The sequence below is a fragment of the Pseudonaja textilis genome, chromosome 10 (assembly GCF_049901715.1).
Source record: "Pseudonaja textilis isolate UNSWEBS1 chromosome 10, rPseTex1.2, whole genome shotgun sequence".
NCBI classification, from domain to species: domain Eukaryota; kingdom Metazoa; phylum Chordata; class Lepidosauria; order Squamata; family Elapidae; genus Pseudonaja; species Pseudonaja textilis.
Window position 1 is genome coordinate 17819376 of NC_141999.1, and position 20317 is coordinate 17839692.

The following is a 20317-nucleotide window of genomic DNA, read 5'->3' on the forward strand; positions in this document are numbered from 1 at the left end:
GTCAAGAGAGAGTGTAAAATTTAAGGTACAGGTGCCGGCTATCAGGAAAGAAAAAAGAGAGCATTTTTCCTTTTTTTTGCTGAAGGGAACGATCTTGTGGAATTTGTCATGGTGCCAGCTAGTGTTTTAGGTGGCTTTTTACAAAGTTTAAGTAAAGTCAACAGATCAGGTTGATCAAGAGCTTTCAGCTTATGGTGCTTAGATAGATCAACTTTATTCGGAGTGTGTGTTTCTCTGACTCATCAAACAACTACAGTACAAAGAAAGTTGCTTCTTAGATGTCCTACTTGTATGTTTCTTATATCAAAAACAAACACTGAACTAAAAAGACAAGATTGGGATAACCTCTCAAAAGCGAAAGAGGTTTTTCTCTCTAAACACATTTTCAATTTATTTTCTTATTTCTCTGAATTAGGGGACTAAAGAACTGAAAAAGCTTCCTGGATGAGAAGCAAAATGTTTTCAAGGAAAAAAAAACCAAAGGAAGTCCAGTTGCCTTTTAGAAGAAACACCTTTGGGACAACCATGACCTGGATGATTTGAGAATATCCGTAGACGTATCCAAAAGAGTTCTCTTCAACTTGGTGCTTTCTTGGCGCCCAACTTGGTGATATGTAGGGACTACAACTTGGACCACAGGGATTGGACCGGACCACAGGGATTGGGACCTAGCTGGATAAGGCTGTTCTTGCTCAAGAGCTTTACCTTGATGGTTCCCCAGAAATCTCTCTGCAGATGTATCTGATGGGCGTTCACTTGAACAAACACTTCTGAGGTCATGGGTAATGGCTGGTTGCTTAGCTTCTCATTCTTCACCTCGACTCTAAAGAAGGGCAGGTCTGCAGTGCCTCCACAAAGTTCCGCAAAGACATATTTGCACGTCCCCTGGAATTCAAACTGCTGCCCATCAAATGTGGTGTAGTGAAGATACCCTGACACCTGACAGAGACCATCTGAGAACTTGTGGCACCCATGAATGCCTCTCTGGGTGCCACAGAACTCTCCAGGGCCACAGGTGGAGTTGACACACTCCACAGCATGGCTGGTGCTGTTACAGTTGCAGAAGCTCCTGCAATCCTCTCCCTGCCAGAAACTTTCCCCAGCCAGGTAATATCGCCCATGGTAAGTGCAGCCACATCGAAGTTGGGCCACACATTCCACGCCGCTCCGCACAAACCCAGGGTTGCAGTGGCATCCTTCAACACAACCAGTCTGGCAGCTGGAAGGTGTGGCTAAGGAGGCACAAGAAGACGAGCAAGGAGGTCCGCAGAGGTCGTAAAAGCTATTAGCGGGACACAACAACTCTGGGGAGGGGGAAAAAATGCACACATATCAACATTTGAGAATGCCGAAGAATGCCTTTCGTATTGCTTTATCTAAGACAGTGGTGGCAAACCTTTTTGTTATGGTGTGCCGAAAGCACGTGCATGCTGGCACCCACAATGCAATGCGCCCAGGGGTGGGATTCAAATTTTTTAACAACAGGTTCTGTGGGCGTGGCTTAGTTGGTGGGCGTGGCTTGGTGGTCATGTTATTGTATGGGTGTGGCCAACTCAATATCACTCACATCGAGGCACGCATCTCCTCGCCTCTCATCACTGTGGGGATGCTGCAACAGTCGTAAGTGTGAAAAAGGGTCATAAGTTACTTTTTTCAGTGCCATTGTAACTTTGAATGGTCACTCCACACAAGCAAAGTACCAGCAAAAGAGGGAAAGAAAACTCCAGAGAAGTTCCAAAGACAGGAAGTCTAGTCCTGCCAAGAATGTAGCTAACAGAGAGGCAGTTTCTGTAAGCAACACCAGAATGTTTCCTTCCTGCCTTCCTTACAGGATTAGGCCAGTAATTTCTTCTAACAAGCGGTTCTCCGAACTGCTTAGAATATTAACAACTGGTTCTAGCGAATAGGTGCAAACTGGTAGAATCTGACTCCTGAATGCGCCCCAGCCCCCCACGCATGCGCATACAACATCCCCACCCCCTTACCTGCCCTGCGCATGTGCATGCCACCCAGCTAATTTCTGACCCATTTGAAGCCGTTTTCACAGTCCCCCGCACCCCATTTTTGCTCCCAGGAGGCTTTCCTGAGGCCCACTAGGCCAAAAATGGGGCACAGGATGGGGGTTTGCTGCGAAAGAAAAAAAAGACTTTTCAGCCCCAGTCACATGACTACCTGCCGCACTCATCTAGTCATGTCCACTTAGCCATGCCCACAGAACCAGTAGTAAAAAAAGTTGAATCCCACCACGGACTTAGAGAGGGCTGTAAAGCACGATAAAGCAGTATATAATTCTAAGTATTAGTGTTATCCTGGTTTTATTTGGATTATCAAGGTGGAAGTTGACAATTACTGTAGCACCAGGATTGTAAATATGCACCAGCTTACCACACCCAGTCATCTCCCTCCAGGGCTGAATGGCAATTCCACGGCTTTGGCATTGGTGAGCATATGCTCCCAGGGTTTTGCACAGGCTGCTGCCAGAGGTGACACACATGTCCTTCACACAGTTCTCAAAGTGGATTTGAACAGTAGCAGGGTCTCTGCATAGCTGAAATGGCCCACTTGGATCACGGATGATGCCACAGGAACGGAGAGGCCAATACTGAGATTCATCACATGAGGGTGGAAGCCCGACAACTGTACAGTGTAAAGGCGAAGTAGTTTCTCTCCAGCTGTTGCTGAAAGCGGTGGGACTGAAAAGAAGGCTGCCATTGGGGTTTTGGAAATCGTCCTTCTGATTCCCATTGAAGTTTCCACTCAGGCCACAAAGCAACCCAGAATAGTTCTTGGGGACAGACATTGATACGGAGTAGGACCAGTCGTAAGAGACGGAGAGACCAAAATCGGTCTGAACGTGGACGGAAAAACCGCGGTAGTAAACAGAGAGTTTTTCTGCTGGAAGAACATATGGCAGGTTGACCAGGAGGCCATTCACCTGAGATGGAAAGGAAGAGAAGGCAGCATGGTTTATCATTCACAATAAATCATAACTTTTCTGGTTCAAGGTTGACTCAGCCTTCCATCCTTACAAGGTCAGTAAAATAAGGACCCAGATTGTTGGGGACCATATGCAAATAATACTGGCATTTTAAACTTGCCGGAGAGTGCTGTAAAGCACCATCTATAAATCTACGTATTATTGCTATTGCTAATATGGCACTCTTTAAAATGGATTTGATTGAGACTTTCGTAATCACCAGAAATAATTGCAATTATAGTGAGAAAAGCTAAAAGTCATCAAACAGATGATGAGTGAATATACAATATGTATTTCATGGCTTTAGATTAAATTTAAATGAAGATAAACACAGGCTTTTGTCCTGGCCCTACAAACTTCGGGCATGTGGCCTCTATATGATGCAAGATTGGTTAAGCTGTTTTTGTTATTCCAGCTTCTATAGCTATTCTTGGATTTGGTCAAAGCTATTTTAGGAGTTTTTATAACTTCAATAAATATTTACTGATGTGGCTTCCCTTTTTGACGGTCTGCAGTTTTTTCAAGGAGACTTGGTTGTACATTTGTGGAGAAACCACAAAGAGTGAGAAGAAGATATTGAATAATAACCACAGCAAAAAAAAATACTCAGCCAAGGAATTGTGTTCTGCAGGCGCCTGTCAAAAGCAATACGCACTTTTGCTGTGTATGGTAAACACTTTTCAATTACTGTGATGCTGAACTAACCAAACGGTCGCTAGATGAGTGGTGTTTAAAGCAAGACCTTACTGTTGTGATTCGCCGGCAGCCTGTGCAGATGGCAGCAGAATTGGACAGTGGGGAAGAACGGGGACCAGTCCAGGAGTCTGGGGAGGATTGGGATGAAGGTCCTGCATCCGATGCAGAGGTAGGGCCAGGACCATCTGGGAGGGGGGTACTGACTCCAGAGCCTCCGGAGCCTGGCAGCAGTGAGGCAGAGGAACAAAGGGAGCCTGTTCCCAGTGCACATGTGTGCGCAGAGCTGCTAGAAGGCAAGAGCAGCTGAGACAAAAGGGGCGACTCGGGAGTAAGGCTGGGAGGTAATTGCCCCTCCCATAAGGGATAAAGGACAGGCAAAGATGACAAAACCTTTGCAGGAAACAAAGTCATTCGTTCTGTTCAGATTAATCCTTGAAGTTCTGTGTGGACTTTGTACTTTGGTTGGTTTTTTATAGTTCATCTGGCACTTCTGTTGTTGGCAGCACTTCACAGGAAAGAAAGGTGGGTGCTTATCTCGAGGGATTGTTTGAGACTCATTACCAGCTCGGAATGAACATAATTCCCAGCGTTGAAATAAAGCAGGAATTGTTTTAACTAAGCGTGTGCTTAATTATGGTCTCGGAAGCCTTGGTCAGAACACTTACCTGTATTTTGTCATATTGATCCGCCATCATAACAATCTTCTGCCCATAGGCCTCTACCTCTACCTGGTAGATCCATGATGCTGCCAAAGAGGTCCGATGTTCATTCTGCACTTTGACAGTAAAACTCGGTAACTTGTTCAAAGGGCCGCAGTATCTGCTCAAGGTGTACGTGCATGTCCCTTCATAATCAAATGCCACCCCGTCAAAGGTGACATAGTGGGGATCACCAAACACCCAGGAACTGCCAACTTCCTCAGCATGGCATCCCAAGACACCACCCACCACTCTGCAGGTTTCCTGAGCGCTGCACGCATGTTCTTGGCACTCCATGGGGTGGGAAGGCTGCCTGCAGAAGCATTTCTTGCTGCAAGAGTCTGTCAGGATCTCCTCATGGCTCACTTCGTAATACTGGTTGTTCAGTGTGCAGCCACAACCGCTCAGGGGCACACATGCACCTCCACTGAGAATGTAGCCTTTGTTGCAAGAGCAGCCCTCTCGGCAAGGCTTGGAGCAGAAAAGTGGAGCGGTGGAATCCAGACAGCTGGCCGGGCAAGCTGTAGAGCAGGCTTCATAGTGGCTGTTCTCTGGACAAGTGACTTCTGAGAGAGAAAGGAGACGTGAAAGAGGAGAAAAATCAAGTGAATGTTATTGTAGCAAACCAAATCCCAATACCTCCTCTATGAATCATGAACTATATCTTGCTGTTCATTCAGACACATGTTCAACCTCCATCTGTTCTCAGCCTCTTCCAACCTTATAGCAATACCACTTAGACTTATATACTGCTTTATAGTGTTTTACAGCTCTCTCTAAGCAGTTTACAGGGTCAACCTCTTACCCCAAACAATCTGGGACCTCATTTTACCCACCTCGGAAGGATGGAAGGCTGAGTCAAAACCTTGAGCCTAGTGAGAATCGAACTGCCAAATTTCAGGCATCCGGCAGTCAGCAGAATTAGCCTGCAGTACTGCACTCTAATCACTGCGCCACCGAGGCTCTGTGAGATGCATAGAAATGAGATGCCCATTGAATGTGTTGCATCTCATTTCCAAGATGCTATCACCCATCAGTGATAACAACAAATAGAATGGGGACCTCTAGAAGCTGAAGCCCATCATGTGTGGAGGACACCAAGTTGGAAAAGGTGGATTTAGCTCATGTCATTCACTCCAATGATGCTCTCTGCAGAGTTAGATGGGAAGATTGAAAGAACATGTTGTAATAAGAATTTGTGATAATTGATGGTTCACAGGCACAAATATTGGCACATACACACAGAAACGAATGTATTGTTTTTCTCACCCACCAAAAATCTACCAATCCCTTTTTTTGATGTGTCCTACACTAAAGTTATTAGGATAATACAAATCACCAGCTTCATTACTGAGAATATCAGTCATCAGAACATAGCAGCCAGGATGCATGTTTCTGCCATTTTATAGGTTAGAACAGAGTCTCCAAACTAGGGAACTTTAAGACTTGTGGACTTCAACTCCCAGAATTCCTCAGCCAGGAGATAAAGTCCATACATCTTAAATTTGCCAAGTTTGGAGACTCCTGGGTTAGAAGACAGCATTCTGTGCCCTAAAGCCCATTAGTTATATTTCTGATGGACCAGAGTGTACAAATTGCATTTCTCTCTACTGATTAGTCACTGCACCGTGACATTCATTATGATTCTCTTCAGGGATTGAGAGGTTGTTGGTTCATTTTACTCACCGCATTGCGTCTCTTCTCTCCATTGCCCAACTGTGATGTTGGCTGCTTGACAACGTTCAGCGTGAATATGGAGGAGATTACATAGCACAGTCCGGTTCCCTCCAGATGTACAGACATCATTAAGACAGACTTCCATAAAGCTGGATACAGGCACCATCTGTGCACAGTTAGCAAAAGGACCTGGGGATTTTTCTAAAATGCCACAGTATACTGAGCTGGAATAATTGGCCAATTTAGTCAGGGGGCAAGTTGGTGGCTGTTGGATGTCCCCACAATCGTCCTCAAAATTTTTGATCTGCCACCTTCTAGCAAATAGTGTCACTGATTCCACCAAGGATCCATTGTGGGTTGAGAAGTCATCTGATTGATTATTATTCAAAGATCCACAGAGACCACAAGTCGCATTTTGATATCTGTCAGGAACCCCAATCTCCACATGTTGATTCCCAGTGTAAGAAACGGATACTCCGAAGTCAGTATCTATCTTTATGGAGAAGCCACTCTTACGCATTTGGATCTTGCCGCCAAGAAGGATCACAGGAAGAAGTGTCTTTATCCCACCAATCTATGAAGGGGTTCCATACAAGAAAGTGGAATCAGAATTACTGCTTTCATCTTAGCTAAATTGGATTGATCTATATATCTGGTCACTAGGAGTCAAAACCAATTTGTTGGCATCTATTCAATCAATCAAACATATTGGATTTAAGGAAGTGCTGTGGCATTTGATGCCATCCAAGACCCAAATCTGCAGTGCAAAGCAACCTAAGCTACTATGTCCAAATATATTATTAAACAGACAAAACCACAACTAACCAGAGAGCCAGGGTTTTATAACCTAGAACTACATCGCCTACGATCTGATCTAACCTTAGTACACAAAATTGTCTGCTACAACATTCTACCTGTCAACGACTACTTCAACTTCAACCGCAATAACACACGGGCAAACAATAGATACAAACTCAAAGTAAACAGCTCCAAACTTGATTGCAGAAAATACAACTTCAGCAACAGAGTGGTCAATGCCTTGAACTCACTACCTGACTCTGTTGTTATATCCTCAAACCCCCAAAACTTTAACCTTAAACTGTCTACCGTGGACCTCATTCCATTCCTAAGAGGTCTGTAAGGGGGTGTGCATAAGCGCACCAGCATGTCTACCGTCCCTCTTCTAATGTTCCCATTTATTCGTACTCAATTATTATGTATATACTTATGTCAGTCTATACTTATATGTTTATATGTTATGTTCATACTTACACTTGTTTTTTTTCTCATACATGCTTGACAAATAAAATAAATAAAATATACGCAAAAGATCTCCAGCTGAAACCCTACTAACTCTATTTACAAGGGAGCTGCCTGCATCCCATCCATGCGACCCTGGGATCCTATCCAAGGGATGCAGGCAGTACTTGAAACCATGATCCCTCTGGTCCTCAAAAAAATATCTCTCCTAACAAGGAAATATTAGGCATAATACTAGAAAGTTATGATAAAGGGACTATATATTTAATGGTACATGTTTTGACAGCAGCAAGAATTGTATTTGCACAACATTGGAAAAACGAGAACACCCCATCAGATGAAAAGATAATTTAGAAAATATTGGATTGTGCAGAATGGATAGATTAACATTGAAAATAAAAAGTTTCAGAATATTATTTAAGGTGGAATAGGTTTTATGATTGGTTAGAGACAAGAGGTAGAAATTAGATGAAGAAAGACCATTGCTATATGTAAGGAAAATATGAATGTTGTTTATAACTATATGCTAATATAATTAATATGATTATAAACAAGTGAATATAGGGTAAATATGGTAGTAGTAGTAGTAGTAGTAGTAGTAATAATAATAATAATAATAATAATAATAATAATAATAATAATAATAATAATAATAATAAATTATTGTTATTGTGAAAATATTTACAGATCCCTCACATCCCGGACATAGTTTCAACTCCTTCCCTCAAAACGACGCTATAGAGCACTGCACACCAGAACAACTAGACACAAGGACAGTTTTTTCCCGAATGCCATCACTCCACTAAACAAATAATTCCCTCAACACTGTCCAACTATTACAAAGCCTGTACTACTATTACTGTTAATCTTCTCATCACTCCTTATCACTCATCCCCTCCCACTTGTGACTGTATGACTGTAACTTTGTCACATGAATCCTTACGGTTTATATTGACTGTTTCCTAGTATGATTTGATTGTTTATTGTACTCTATGATTATTATTTAGTGTTGTACCTGATCATTCTTGACTCTTGATGAATATATCTTTTCTTTTATGTGCACTGAGAGCATATGCATCAAAGACAAATTCCTTGTGTGTCTAATCACACTTGGCCAATAAAATAATTCTATCTATCCATCTATCTACAACTACTATCAGTATATTTGTTACTTTATTTATTTTTTATTTTGTAAAATGAATTGCCCGGACAACACACTTTATTCAAAATACTTATATATAAATTTTAAAAACTTGACAACAAACAAATAAAGTTTTCTCCACACAACTGATCCCTAGTGCCCAAAAGATTGGGGGCTGCTGATCTAGGGTTGAAAATTAAAATTTGTAGACTCTGAAAGTTGGGAAGGTCCAAATAAAATCATCCCTAAACAATGACTACCCATGTTCTGGACTGCCATCTGTCAGAAACAGTGTAGGGTCTCTTGCTTGGGCGGGGATGTTGGACTAGATGACCTACAAGGTCCCTTCCAACTCTGTTAATCTGCAAATCTCCTTAAAGGACACAACAGTGAAGGAAAATGACTTGAATCTGAAGAAGAAAGTAAGAGGAAATAGCAAACGAAGGGCAAAGAAGGTGGGGAAGAATTAAGCCATGTGCTGAATTGGGAACATTCAGATGACTTACCATGACATGCCCAGTTGAGTTGGTCATTAAAACAATGTCCTGCCCATAGACTATCATGCGCAAATATTCTATGTGCGGTGCATCTAAGGCTGATCCTTGTACCTTGGCTTCCAACTGGTAGTACGTCAGACTTTTGTTGTGCGAGGGTGCACATACCTGAGACAACACATAAGTGCAATCACCTTGAAAATGGTACAGTTGGCCATCAAAGGTGGTATAATGTTGTCCACCTAAGACCTGGCAGGATGCACTTTGGATAGGCTGGCACAAGTGGTACCAGGAAACTGGCTGGCAGGACTCATCTGCAGAGCAGCCCCCAGCCTGGCATAGCACTGTATGAGTGTCCAACATGCACTGGCACTTCTCTTCACAGGTTGATTCACTCCAGAAGATGGCATTGAGCGGTAAGAAGTTAGCTGTGAAGACAAAAGACGCATCACAAATATTTGGAAAGCCTTGGAAATTCATGCCTCTGATAGCTTATTATTTTGTGATGATGCCTGAGCAGTCTTTCGCTTTTATATATATAGATAGAGAGTAAAGATGGCAGTTTATCCATGGATCACAGTTTGAATTGGGAGGGCTGTAAACATGCTTATTCTAAGCATTCTGGTAATGTGCTTAGAGCTGTCCCAATGGCAGTTTAGGAAGACATGTGGTTCATATTTCAAAAGCCATGTCTTAATGTAATAAAGATTACTCCTCTTGGAGGAATTATATCATAAGGAGGTAGTCATGGCATATATACAGGGGGAGGTTAATACAATTGTGGTTACAATGAACTTAGATTAATATGCAAAGATATTCAGGGACCACAAGGGCCTATGTTTGAACATGTAGGAGATACACAGAACATAAATATTCATTCCATATTAAGTACTATGTAGTACTACTTGTACTACCTCAATATTAATTTTATTTGTATTTATGGTGATATGCCACTTTTATGCCTAAAGACTTGCTGAACATCTTACTAAATAAAAAATACATAAACAGATGTATATTCTACATCTAGTTCTTGGGCACTTTAATTTGATGGAAGGATTATGTACAGATAGTCATTAAAAGCAACCACCTGGCGCAAACAAGGGGACATTGTTGTTGACATCTGGTTAAATTTCTGAGAAGAACATGACTATCTATCATTGGAATAATGGATTTCTGGCTGAATCCTTTATGGGTTTTTTTTTTCTGATGATCTCACTGGGTAGCATTCAATGTACCTTTGTACACACAGCCATTGGGCACTGCAAAAACATCCACTTCAAATGCCCAGCGCCCGGGGTCCACGACATTGCTTGTTGAGCTGATGTTTATTATGCTTGGAGTCCAAGAACCAGGAATATTGAAGTAATTGTCGGCATCACCAGTATTAAATCCAGCCTGTAAGTAAGAAATAGGGAAAAGCATTACCAGAAAAAAGATGGGAGGTTATTTAGGCCAAGGAGGCGTCTGCTGGATTATAGATCTTGGCCTTCAATTCCCAAGATCCAAACTTTACGCTACTGGCCATAAAATAGGCATGCAAATAAACTGGGTGGGTGGAAAACTTTTCTATCATACTTGCCTCCAGGTGTTTATATGTAGAACAGAATAGAATACCTTTATTGTCATTGCATTCCACGAATACAAAGAAATTTGAAAGCTACTCCAGCACAGTGCCCCAAACACCACATCCCAATCACACTACAGAGTATTTAAAAATTAAAATAACAACAACAACAACAATAATAATAATAAATTAATGTATTTTGTTTGAAAGAAAATTGCATCCATGTAATTTCCTTGAGAACAATACGCCATGGCTTCCTGTTGCCTTCTTCCCAGGGTGATTTTTGGGTCCTCAGTCTAGTCCCCAGTCCCAATATTTTCTCATAATATCTATTGCATTTTCAACAAAGACCTTGGGTAAGGTCTTTGGGAAATCCTGGGGGTCCAGGCTGGGAAAAGCTGGGAAACATGTGTCTTTAGGAGAGACTTACCTGGGCAGGTGTGCCCTCTAAACCTGTGTGAGCATCTCCACCACTTGCTTGCCCTGATATCCACTGTATATCCTGGTAATTCAGCATCACAAAAGACATTTTACCATCAGACGTTAAAACAGCCTGAAATGTGTTCACCTGTAGAGAAATGATTACATTATATCAGAGGTCTCCAAACTTGGCAACTTTAAGACTTGTGGACTTCAACTCCCAGAATTCCTCCTCCAGTCATGTTAGCTCAGGAATTCTGGGAGTTGAAGTCCACAAGTCTTAAAGTTGCCAAGTTTGGGGAGCCCCTGCATTATATCATTTATTAATTGGTGCTTTCAAGTCAATCTCTTGGCCTGTGTTCATTGTTTCTGCAGTTCTCTTGAAAGCACTTCTTTTAAAAAAATGGTTTGCCATTGCTGCCTTCTTAGGGCTGAGAGGTGACCGGCTCAAAGTAAGCCAGCTGGCTTCATGCCTAACACAGAACTAGCACTCAAAATTTCCCACCTTCTTTTTGGGTGCCTTTAACCACTACACCCTACTCGCCCTTTCACATTAGAAATATATGCAATTAATTGTACATGCATGTTATGATTTGATGTTAATGCCTTGTTTTACTGCAACAGAGAGAGCCGGAAGTCAATGCTTCTTTTTTTTTCTTTCTTTCTTTTCTTATCCTTCCTCACTTCTCTTCTCCCTCTTCCTCCACACTGTTATCCCATTTACTTTTGTACTTTGCATCATATAATATTTTATCACTCAATTAAAAATGTTAAACCAGAAAAATGGCGTGCTCACTGCATTGTATTGAAATAGATGTTCTTGTGGCAGGAGGTGTCCAGCAAAACTTTTTTGGGGGTAGTGAAAGGGCCCTCATTCAAGGTCAGTTGAACCAGCCTACCTTGGTGGACAAGGATCCATAGAAAGCCACTTGGTCCCAGGTAGCCACAAAGGCCCAGGTAGCTGTGAAATTTTCATGTGGAAAGTAAGCGTTTATATCAGCGGTGACTCTCTGCAGCAGCCCCTGGTCTTGGCTCTGCCTGTAGTATACATCTCCTGTGATACGATTGTCCACATCCGCCCAAAAAGGAGCCACAAAGGTTCGGCCATCCATCAGAGGAAAAGGATCTGGGGTGAACTGACTGACAGGGTTGCCAAAGGACACTACCCCATTGTTGTTCACCTGGAGGGATGAAAGTAGAAGCCTGTGGTAGGCAGGGGTGGGCTTCAAAAATTTTTAGCAACAGGTTCTCTGCCTGGTTGCTGGGTGGGCGAGGCCATGGTGGGCGTGGCCTAGTCAGCCTCCTGCACCACAGCTGGGGGTGCTTTCTTGGAGCCTCCGGGAGGGAGAAAGCAGCCTCCCCAGGCTCCAGAGGCTCTCCGGCAGCCGGAAACGGGCCCATTTCCAGCCTTCCCAAACTTCCAGGAGGCCCATTTTTCGCCCTCCCTGAGCCTCCGCACGCACCCTGCATTTATCTGCACCCAAAACAGGCCAGGTGGGGACTCCTGGGGGGGGAGGGGCGGGGCCAGCCAGGAGTGGGATTTGGGTCTTCTCCAAACTGCACAGAAGCTTAGCTAGGGACTCTCCCGAATCCCTGTGAACCCCCAGAAGCCCGACCCCTGGTGATTGAAAAATCACCAGGGTTTTTTATTTTTTAATGCTTGGGTTAGTTTGTCCATTTCAGCGCATTGTAAAATTTTCTGAATAACCATAAAAATAAAGAATCCTCAACCTATTATAGCAATTGGAATCCTTTGTATATTTGGCTAAACCAAAGATAGATCACCTCTAAGAAAATTAAGGCCGAGGGCCTCCGAAGCAGAGATAAAGAAAAGCACCACCGACGATAGTATTGAAGAAGAAAGGACCTTACAGACAGTCACAAAAATATGGTTTTATTATAATTGTTTTCCCTACTCTTTCCCCCTTCCCTTACCTTTCCCTCTTTCCTCTCTCAAGCCTTCCTCTCTTTCCCTCTTGGCCTATGCCAAGACCTGTTTGTCTTTTTGTTGTATATAATTTGTAGCTGTGTTGTTGTTGTTTTTTAAAGTAAAATTAATAAAGTTTTTTCTAAAAAAAAAAAAAATCACCAGGGTTGAAAATTAGAGAAGAGTGGCTTTGTAGGAGAAATCTGGAGAATACTCACGTAAAGGGAATGATATTTCCGCCCATAAAAGAAGAAGAATTCAGAGATGGAGATCTCAGGAGATGCCCCGTCATCTGCCTTGGGGGTGCTTCTGTCCTGATACTGGGGACCATAAGGATAGAGCAGGGGGTCTGGAAAGGTCCCCAGAAAAGAGAAGAGGTTAAGGTAGTAAATAGAAGATCTAATAGGAAACGTTTACAATATCAGTACGAGTTGGTTCTCAGATTGATTTTTGAGCAACCATAACCTAAAAGACCAAGTGGGTTTGCCTATATGAGCCGTGGTGGCACAGTGATTAGAGTGCAGAACTGCAGGCTACTTCTGCTGACTGCCGGTTGACGGCAATTTGGCAGTTTGACTCTCACCAGGCTCAAGGTTGACTCAGCCTTCTATCCTTCCAAAGTGGGTAACATGAGAACCCCGATTGTTGGGGGTAATAAAGCTGATTCTGTAAACTGCTTAGAGCACTGTGAAGCAGTATATAAGTCTAAGTGCTATTGCTATATGAGGGGAGAAAAGCCAGCTTCCCTCCATTGGGAGCTGCCCGGAGTTGGCTATAACATGAGTGGCTATATAAATGTTTTTCCAATAAAAAATTTACTTTAAGGCTGGGGAAAAAAAAGTCAAAATGTTTCTGCTTTCATATACACTGAAATACCTAGGTTCTTAGTTCAAAATGAGTGTGCTTGCTGGAATTCTTATATGTTCAACTCTTTTTATTTTAACAAATCTTGTTAAAGAGAACTCTGTAAAAATCCTGCTTAGGAAGGAATCACATTCAGTTTGGGCGGCTGCCAAAAAGTTTGCTATCATCCCAATATCATGCCTATGGTTCTTTCTGGATTAATTTGGAAGAAGAATTTGTGCTATTGGGGATAACAGCCTTACTCAGCCAGATCCTTTTCCAGATGCTTTGCTGAGACTTTTAAGATTAATCCACATATCTGAGGAAAATAACTTCTTCAGGTTGTTTGCTTTTTGAAACACTCAATCAAACTGGCCCCGGCGGCTTTTTCCTTGGTGCATTCTGATCAAATTGTTTGTGATTGTGTCTTCTATTGGCTGGAATATTCTACAGTTTTTACCATATTATTCACGTACCTGTGTCAGGCACACTTCCCAAAGACAACACTTGAGATGCTTAAAGAGAGAAAAAAAGGCAAGTGAACAGAAGGAATTAAGGAAAGTTCAGCTGCACCAAAGTATAACTAGGAAATCTGTTACAGGGCAGAAGATATAGAAGATATCATTTGAAATTCTCACATTTCCCCTGACATCATTCTGGAAAACGGCAGGAAGTTTAAATCGTAGTTTTCTCATTGGATACTATATGTTGCTGCTCAGCAGTGAAGAAAAACCCATTCAGTCAGCAATTCCCCCTCTCTCTGTTGGGAAATCACTCCTGCCTTCTTATAAATTGCTGCTGGTCAGCTCTAATCCAAAAATGTCCCATCTCATCCATAATCAAATAGAATTAAATGTAATTAGTTGCAAATTTGCAGCACGAGGAGGGATACACAAGGAGTCTAGATGTTGTGTAAATGCTTCCAGCACAATCACAAAATGAGTTGCAGTTTTGGAGGCGAGGAAATAATAGGGACAATAAACTAAATCATGCTGTGAAATTTATTGTGCATATTAATGAATAAATGCATCTCAGAAGAACTTTAGGACAAACTCACCCAGGGCTAGGAACTTCATCAACCAGGGAAGGTATGATCTCATATTCCCAACTGTTGTTTTATTTCTTATATCAGAAATTATGCAGGAAACCTAAGAATGTATAAATTTATTTCTGGCTTAATGTTGTTCTTAATACATTTATTGTTCACTGTGGGGTTTATATCTGAATACCTAATCATAGAATGAGGAGGCATATAATTACTTCTAGCTAAGAGTCTATTTAATTAAAGCAAATATTTCTCCAACAGCTACCATTTTATATGTATATCTGTTCACCCCTTCCGCATCTTGCACAAGAAAAAAAGAACTCACATAATACACTATTCAGAAATATTCTTTTGCCTTTAAAATGCTACTATTTTACCTTTTTCGTATGAGTTATAGTTCATCTTCTCCTTCTGATAATCCTATTTTCATCAGAGTTTCTACAGCCTCTTCCCACCTTTTATTTCATATTTAAACAACAAAGTGTTAAAAACTCCTATAAACTAAACAGGGCGAGCTGGGGCTCCCATGGATTAGTTTATTCAACTTTTTCACCAACTCTTTCATTTTAACATTCTGCCGATTTACAATTGGGAAAGGCCACTTTCAGTCAGTGTCATTCTTGGTTTTATCCATCTAATAGTTAATTTCGCTTTGATTTGGTCCATCTAATAATTGCTTTCAAAGGAGACCTGGGGGGGGAAAAAATGATCCAGCAAACCTTACCTGGTGAACCTGGTGACAAAATGAGAATTTCAATCTGGATCTTTCTTCTTTTAGCTTGCATGCTAAACCATGATTCAAAGATCAGTGAAGTACTGCAGGGGAATAGAAATACTTGCAGAAAGGAAAACCAGAATGGGAGAAATTTTCCACCCATTTCATTCTGGGCCCAGCATAAAATTCTTACCCATCCGTCGTCTGCAGTGTAAGGGCTTGAATGGGCTCAGATCCCTGTTCTTCGTTGCACTCATTTTTCTCTACATCAGGAGGGGTTATATATGATTTCCCAGAAAGGGCAATTGAAAACTAATTCTGAACGCGTACATAGGAAAGAATAGGTTCATTTGTCAACCCAGCCATCATTAGAAACATTTTGACAAGGGTATAACGATTCTGTGTGGTTTTCACATTGTGGCTAAGCCTAACATCACAAACGGCAAATGAAAATAATGGATTTCATTAGCATCAGCAGTGCTGAGAGGTAGGCAGTAAATACAGGTATATATGATAGTTGCACTATCCTGGGATCGTGTGATCACCACCGTGTGATTTTCTCAGCCAGCTCACGACAAAGAAAGACAATGGGGGAATCTAGACTCGCTTAATGACCGTGTGATTCACTTAACAAGTACAGTGATTTGTGTAACAACTGTGGCCAAAAAAGGCTGTCAAATTGGGTACAACTAATAACTGCATCCTTGCTGTTAGCAATCTATGTTCTGATCCCAATTGCGGTCGTAAACTGAGGACTATCTCCATGAGACTTTCTATTCTCTAATAAGGGAAAATATTTGTAGCTCACTGAACGCGGTGGCTCAGTGGCTAAGACAGTCAGCTTGTCGATCAGAAAGGTTGGCAGTTTGGTGGTTCGAATCCCTAGCGCTGCGTAACAGAGAGAGCTCCCCAGCTTCTGCCAACCTAGCAGTTCGAAAGCATGTAAAAAAATGCAAGTAGAAAAATAGGGACCCCTTTGTGGGGAAGGTAACAGCATTCCATACACCTTCGGGTGTTTAGTCATGCCGGCCACATGACCACGGAAGATGTCTTTGGACAGCGCTGGCTCTTTGGCTTTGCAATGGAGATGAGCACCGCCCCCTAGAGCTGGAAATGACTAGCACGTATGTGTGAGGGGAACCTTTACCTTTACCTATTTGTAGCTCAGGGTTGAAATGGCAATGTTTATCTGCAGCTCAAGGTGAAAGGTTCTCCTGATCCAAATGGCCATTTGAATTACTAAAATCTAAGATCGCCCCCACTCACACAGACAGGCAAGACACCAGAATATAATAAACTGACAGTAAACAGCTTACTACCGGTATCACTGATGATGTGACCTAGTTAGGGTTATGAAACGTCTGCAAGAAAACAAGCAAGCTCAGAGAGCACCAAGGACCCCTCATTTCTATTCTCTTTCTATTCTGAAGATTGGTCAGATTAGGAGGCTTGCAAAATCTCTTCCATGGAACTAGCTGGAATCTAAGCCTGTTCTCCAACATGAAAGAACAAAGGATGGAATAGTCTTGTGAAGAACATAGCAGTGGCCAGAGATGATAATAGTACTACATGCAACAAGAGGGCCTGTTAACCTAACATAGGTTAGGATAGGAATTAACCAGGCTGAAATGTAACAAACTGATAACATGCTAATCCAGGGGCGGGCTGATGTGGGTTTGCAGGGGTTCGGGAGAGCCCCTAGCTAAGATTCTGTGCAGTTCAGGGAACCCCCAAATCCCACTCCTGACCGGCCCCACCCACCCCGCCCCTCCCCTCCCAGGAGTCCCCACCTGGCCAGTTTTGGATGCAGGTAAGTGCAAGGCCTGCGTGGAGGCTCAGGGAGGGAGAAGAACGGGCCTCCTGAAAGGTCGGGAAGGCCGGAAAAGTGGCTTCCAGAGAGCTTCCGGAGGGAGGCCATTTTCCCTCTCCCCAAGACTCAAGGAAAGCCTCCGGAGCCTGGGGAGGGGAAAAACACCTCCCCGGCTGTGGTGCAGGAGGCCAACTAGGCCACGCCCACCCAGCAACCGGGCAGAGAACCTGTTGATAAAAAAAATGTGAAGCCCACCCCCTGTGCTAATTTGAAAAATGTGATCTGGGTTAGGTAGTGACAGTATCAACATATTAACTGAATTCACGTTAATAATGAAGGAGAATATTTGTAGCTCACGGCTGAAATGAGGGACCCTTGGCGTTCTTTGTGCTTGCTTATTTTCTTGCAGATGTTTCATGACCCAAACTACCGTAGGGAACACCATCAGAGCTGGTAAGGAATGGGGTTTGCTGTCAGTTTATATTCTGGTGGCTTGTCTCTCTGTGTCGGCAGGCGGCCATCTTAGGGATTCTTTGGTTGGGCTGTTTACCAATGGCTCTTTGGCAGTTTCTTGATTGAGGGTATTGCTTACTTGATTGTTGGCCTGCTAGTTAAGTCATGTTGGGAGGCAAAAAAAGAGTCCAGTTAACCATTAACCAGTTATTAACTGTTCTGTGCTCCCTTAAGCGGATGTCCAATCTCTCTCCTGTAACATTGCCATTGTTTCCCCATGCTCTGGGGGCTGCAGAGCAGGCTAATCCTTATTATCCTGCCACTCTGAGAAAAGAAAGAAAAAGGATATTGTTTCCCCAGAGCTACCTCCTTGAGCAGACACAGTGACCTCTCCAGCTGTTCTGAAATTAGTGAAGGGTGCTAACTATGGAGAGCTAAACACAAGGGACCAAAGACTGACGAGACAGGTCAGATTTATGTAGATCCTGTTAGAGGCTGCAACCATGATTGTCCTGGACCATTTCAATGTGTTGAGCATTCCAGAATGGAAGCCTCTAAAATAAACAGAAATTATTCTCCAAAGGCAAGAAAGCTCCAAGAATAAAAGACTGTTTGTGTAAAATACCCAGATATGTTTTAAAAAAAAATTAAAAATACCCAGGAAATTTGAAGCACATTTTACAGTTTGCTGTCCTCTGCAGTTCAAACCATGAAATGTTTGTCTTTCCTTGCAAGGATATTGGTGAGCTACTACTGGGGGAAAATACACCTCTTATGAGACATAAGTGTTAGTTAAATTGATTTGGAGAACCCCATTTTCAATGGGGATTGTTAGGGAAATCTACATGAACACTCAAGAACTGTTCACAATCAAAACCAGTTTATTTTATTGATTACAAGTATGGAAATGTATACAATCTGAGTGTCTATGAAGATTCTCAGTCCTGCAGGTCATGGTTGTCCCAAGGGCGCTTTTTCAGGAGGCAACGGCCTTTCTTGTTTTTTTCTTTGAAGATGTTTCTCTTCCCCTCCAACTTCTTCATCTGTGGTTGGATGGTGGGGAATGGAAGGAAGGAATATAAATGCTGCCAATCCCCAACAACCAGTCAGAACTGAAGAAGCTTCTTGGATGAGAAGCAAAACATCTTCAAAGAAAAATAAAAACAAGAAAGTCCAGTTGCCTCCTGAAAAAGCACCTTTGGGATATGCAATCTGAGTGAACAAGATTAGGTAAGACTGAAGAGAGGCAATATATCCAAGAAAGTCCACTAATTAGGTCTTTATATGCAATGTATAAAGACCTAATAAGTGGACTTTCTTGGATGCTTCCTGGTATTGGAAGATACTGGCCTCAGCCAAAGATAAAAAGCGAAAGTTTCTTCATGAAAACAAAAGGTCAGTTGTACCCAGATGATCATATATAAACCATTGTGAATAATTAGTACAAGAAGATACAATTGTACATCACTGTGCCTTCTTTTAAGAAATCTACCCATGGATGCAAGCAAATCAGACTCCATTGTCAGTGAGCCTCTAAACTGGAGACCACATAGGGCAGGAGATAGTCTTCTAGGGAGTTTTCCCCAAGTGATGTTTCTACATGTAATGGACTGCAAATTCCAAGAATTCTAGCCAGCCAAGACACCAGGTTGGGTGAGATTTTTGAGAGTGATATATAAACCAAAATACATCAATTGAGGAAGTCTGCCTCACATATTAATATAAAAGAGCCATCAAGGGGTCTGTCAGTCCAACAGCATACATAGAAGATATTACTTTATATAAACAGGTAGAAAACCCCTTAGCGGATAGCCCTGAAGATGTTACCTAGTAGGGTAATGAAATATCTGCAGGCAAAAAAACATGCTCAGAAAGCACCATGGATTCCAGCATTCAAGCCTGAGCTACACATATTTTCATTCAGCTGGGGCAGGAGTTCTCTTTCTTGTCGTTCTCTCTTTGTTCATAAACTTTCTTTTGTCTCTAATCCAAAGTGGGACTCAAATGCGATCCATTTACTGTAATTGTATGTTTACCAAACCCCTTTTATGTTCTCATGGTCTTCCCAGAAGTTTGCCATTGGAAAATAAAGCATAAAGACTTCCTGTTTTCTTTTCCATCTGCCAATCCCTGTAGATTCTGAGTTTGTTCAGTTAATTTCATTATATATGCAGAATGAAACTCTTCTACTCTTCCATTGTTAAAATTCTCAGGAAAGGGAGGAGCAGAGAGAAAGTTGCGTGAAATCATTTGTACGATATGGACACAATGGACTATAAGCCAATGACCTAAAGCAAGTTTTCCCAGCCATCTTTCTACTCCCACACATCTGAAGGAGATAACTACCATCTGTGGGTAAGGAATGATGAAAACAATAATCCACACAATCAAGGAAGATCAGGTTGAGAAGTTTGGACAAAGAAGAAGAAGAAGAAGAAGAAGAAGAAGAAGAAGAAGAAGAAGAAGAAGAAGAAGAAGAAGAAGAAGAAGAAGAAGAAGAAGAAGAAGAAGAAGAAGAAGAAGAAGAAGAAGAAGAAGAAGAAGAAGAAGAAGAAGAAGAAGAAGAAGAGGAAGAAGAAGAAGAAGTAGTAGTAGTA

The 20317-nt window shown here is 42.1% G+C and overlaps 2 protein-coding genes across 2 annotated transcripts in view; both read right to left on the reverse strand.

Annotated features, from left to right (window-relative positions):
• The window catches only part of LOC113448180 (IgGFc-binding protein-like), a 32046-nt gene extending 22623 nt beyond the window's left edge, over positions 1-9423 (reverse strand). Inside the window, exons 1-5 of the mRNA XM_087939432.1 lie at positions 8956-9423; positions 6058-6622; positions 4339-4937; positions 2386-2935; positions 649-1232 (exon numbers count right to left, since the gene is read on the reverse strand). Coding sequence (XP_087795558.1) covers positions 649-1232; positions 2386-2935; positions 4339-4937; positions 6058-6622; positions 8956-9423 — 2766 coding nt within the window. The remainder of the gene's footprint in view (positions 1-648; positions 1233-2385; positions 2936-4338; positions 4938-6057; positions 6623-8955) is intronic.
• A 732-nt stretch (positions 9424-10155) lies between these two features.
• On the reverse strand, positions 10156-15654 carry LOC148124926 (alpha-tectorin-like). The gene is made up of 6 exons (XM_087939433.1): positions 15651-15654; positions 14174-14212; positions 13073-13203; positions 11827-12108; positions 10938-11075; positions 10156-10338 (listed from the first exon to the last, which is right to left on the reverse strand). Exons 1-6 carry the CDS (start codon positions 15652-15654, stop codon positions 10156-10158), a joined length of 777 nt encoding a protein of 258 aa, XP_087795559.1.
• Positions 15655-20317: the final 4663 nt, after the last annotated feature.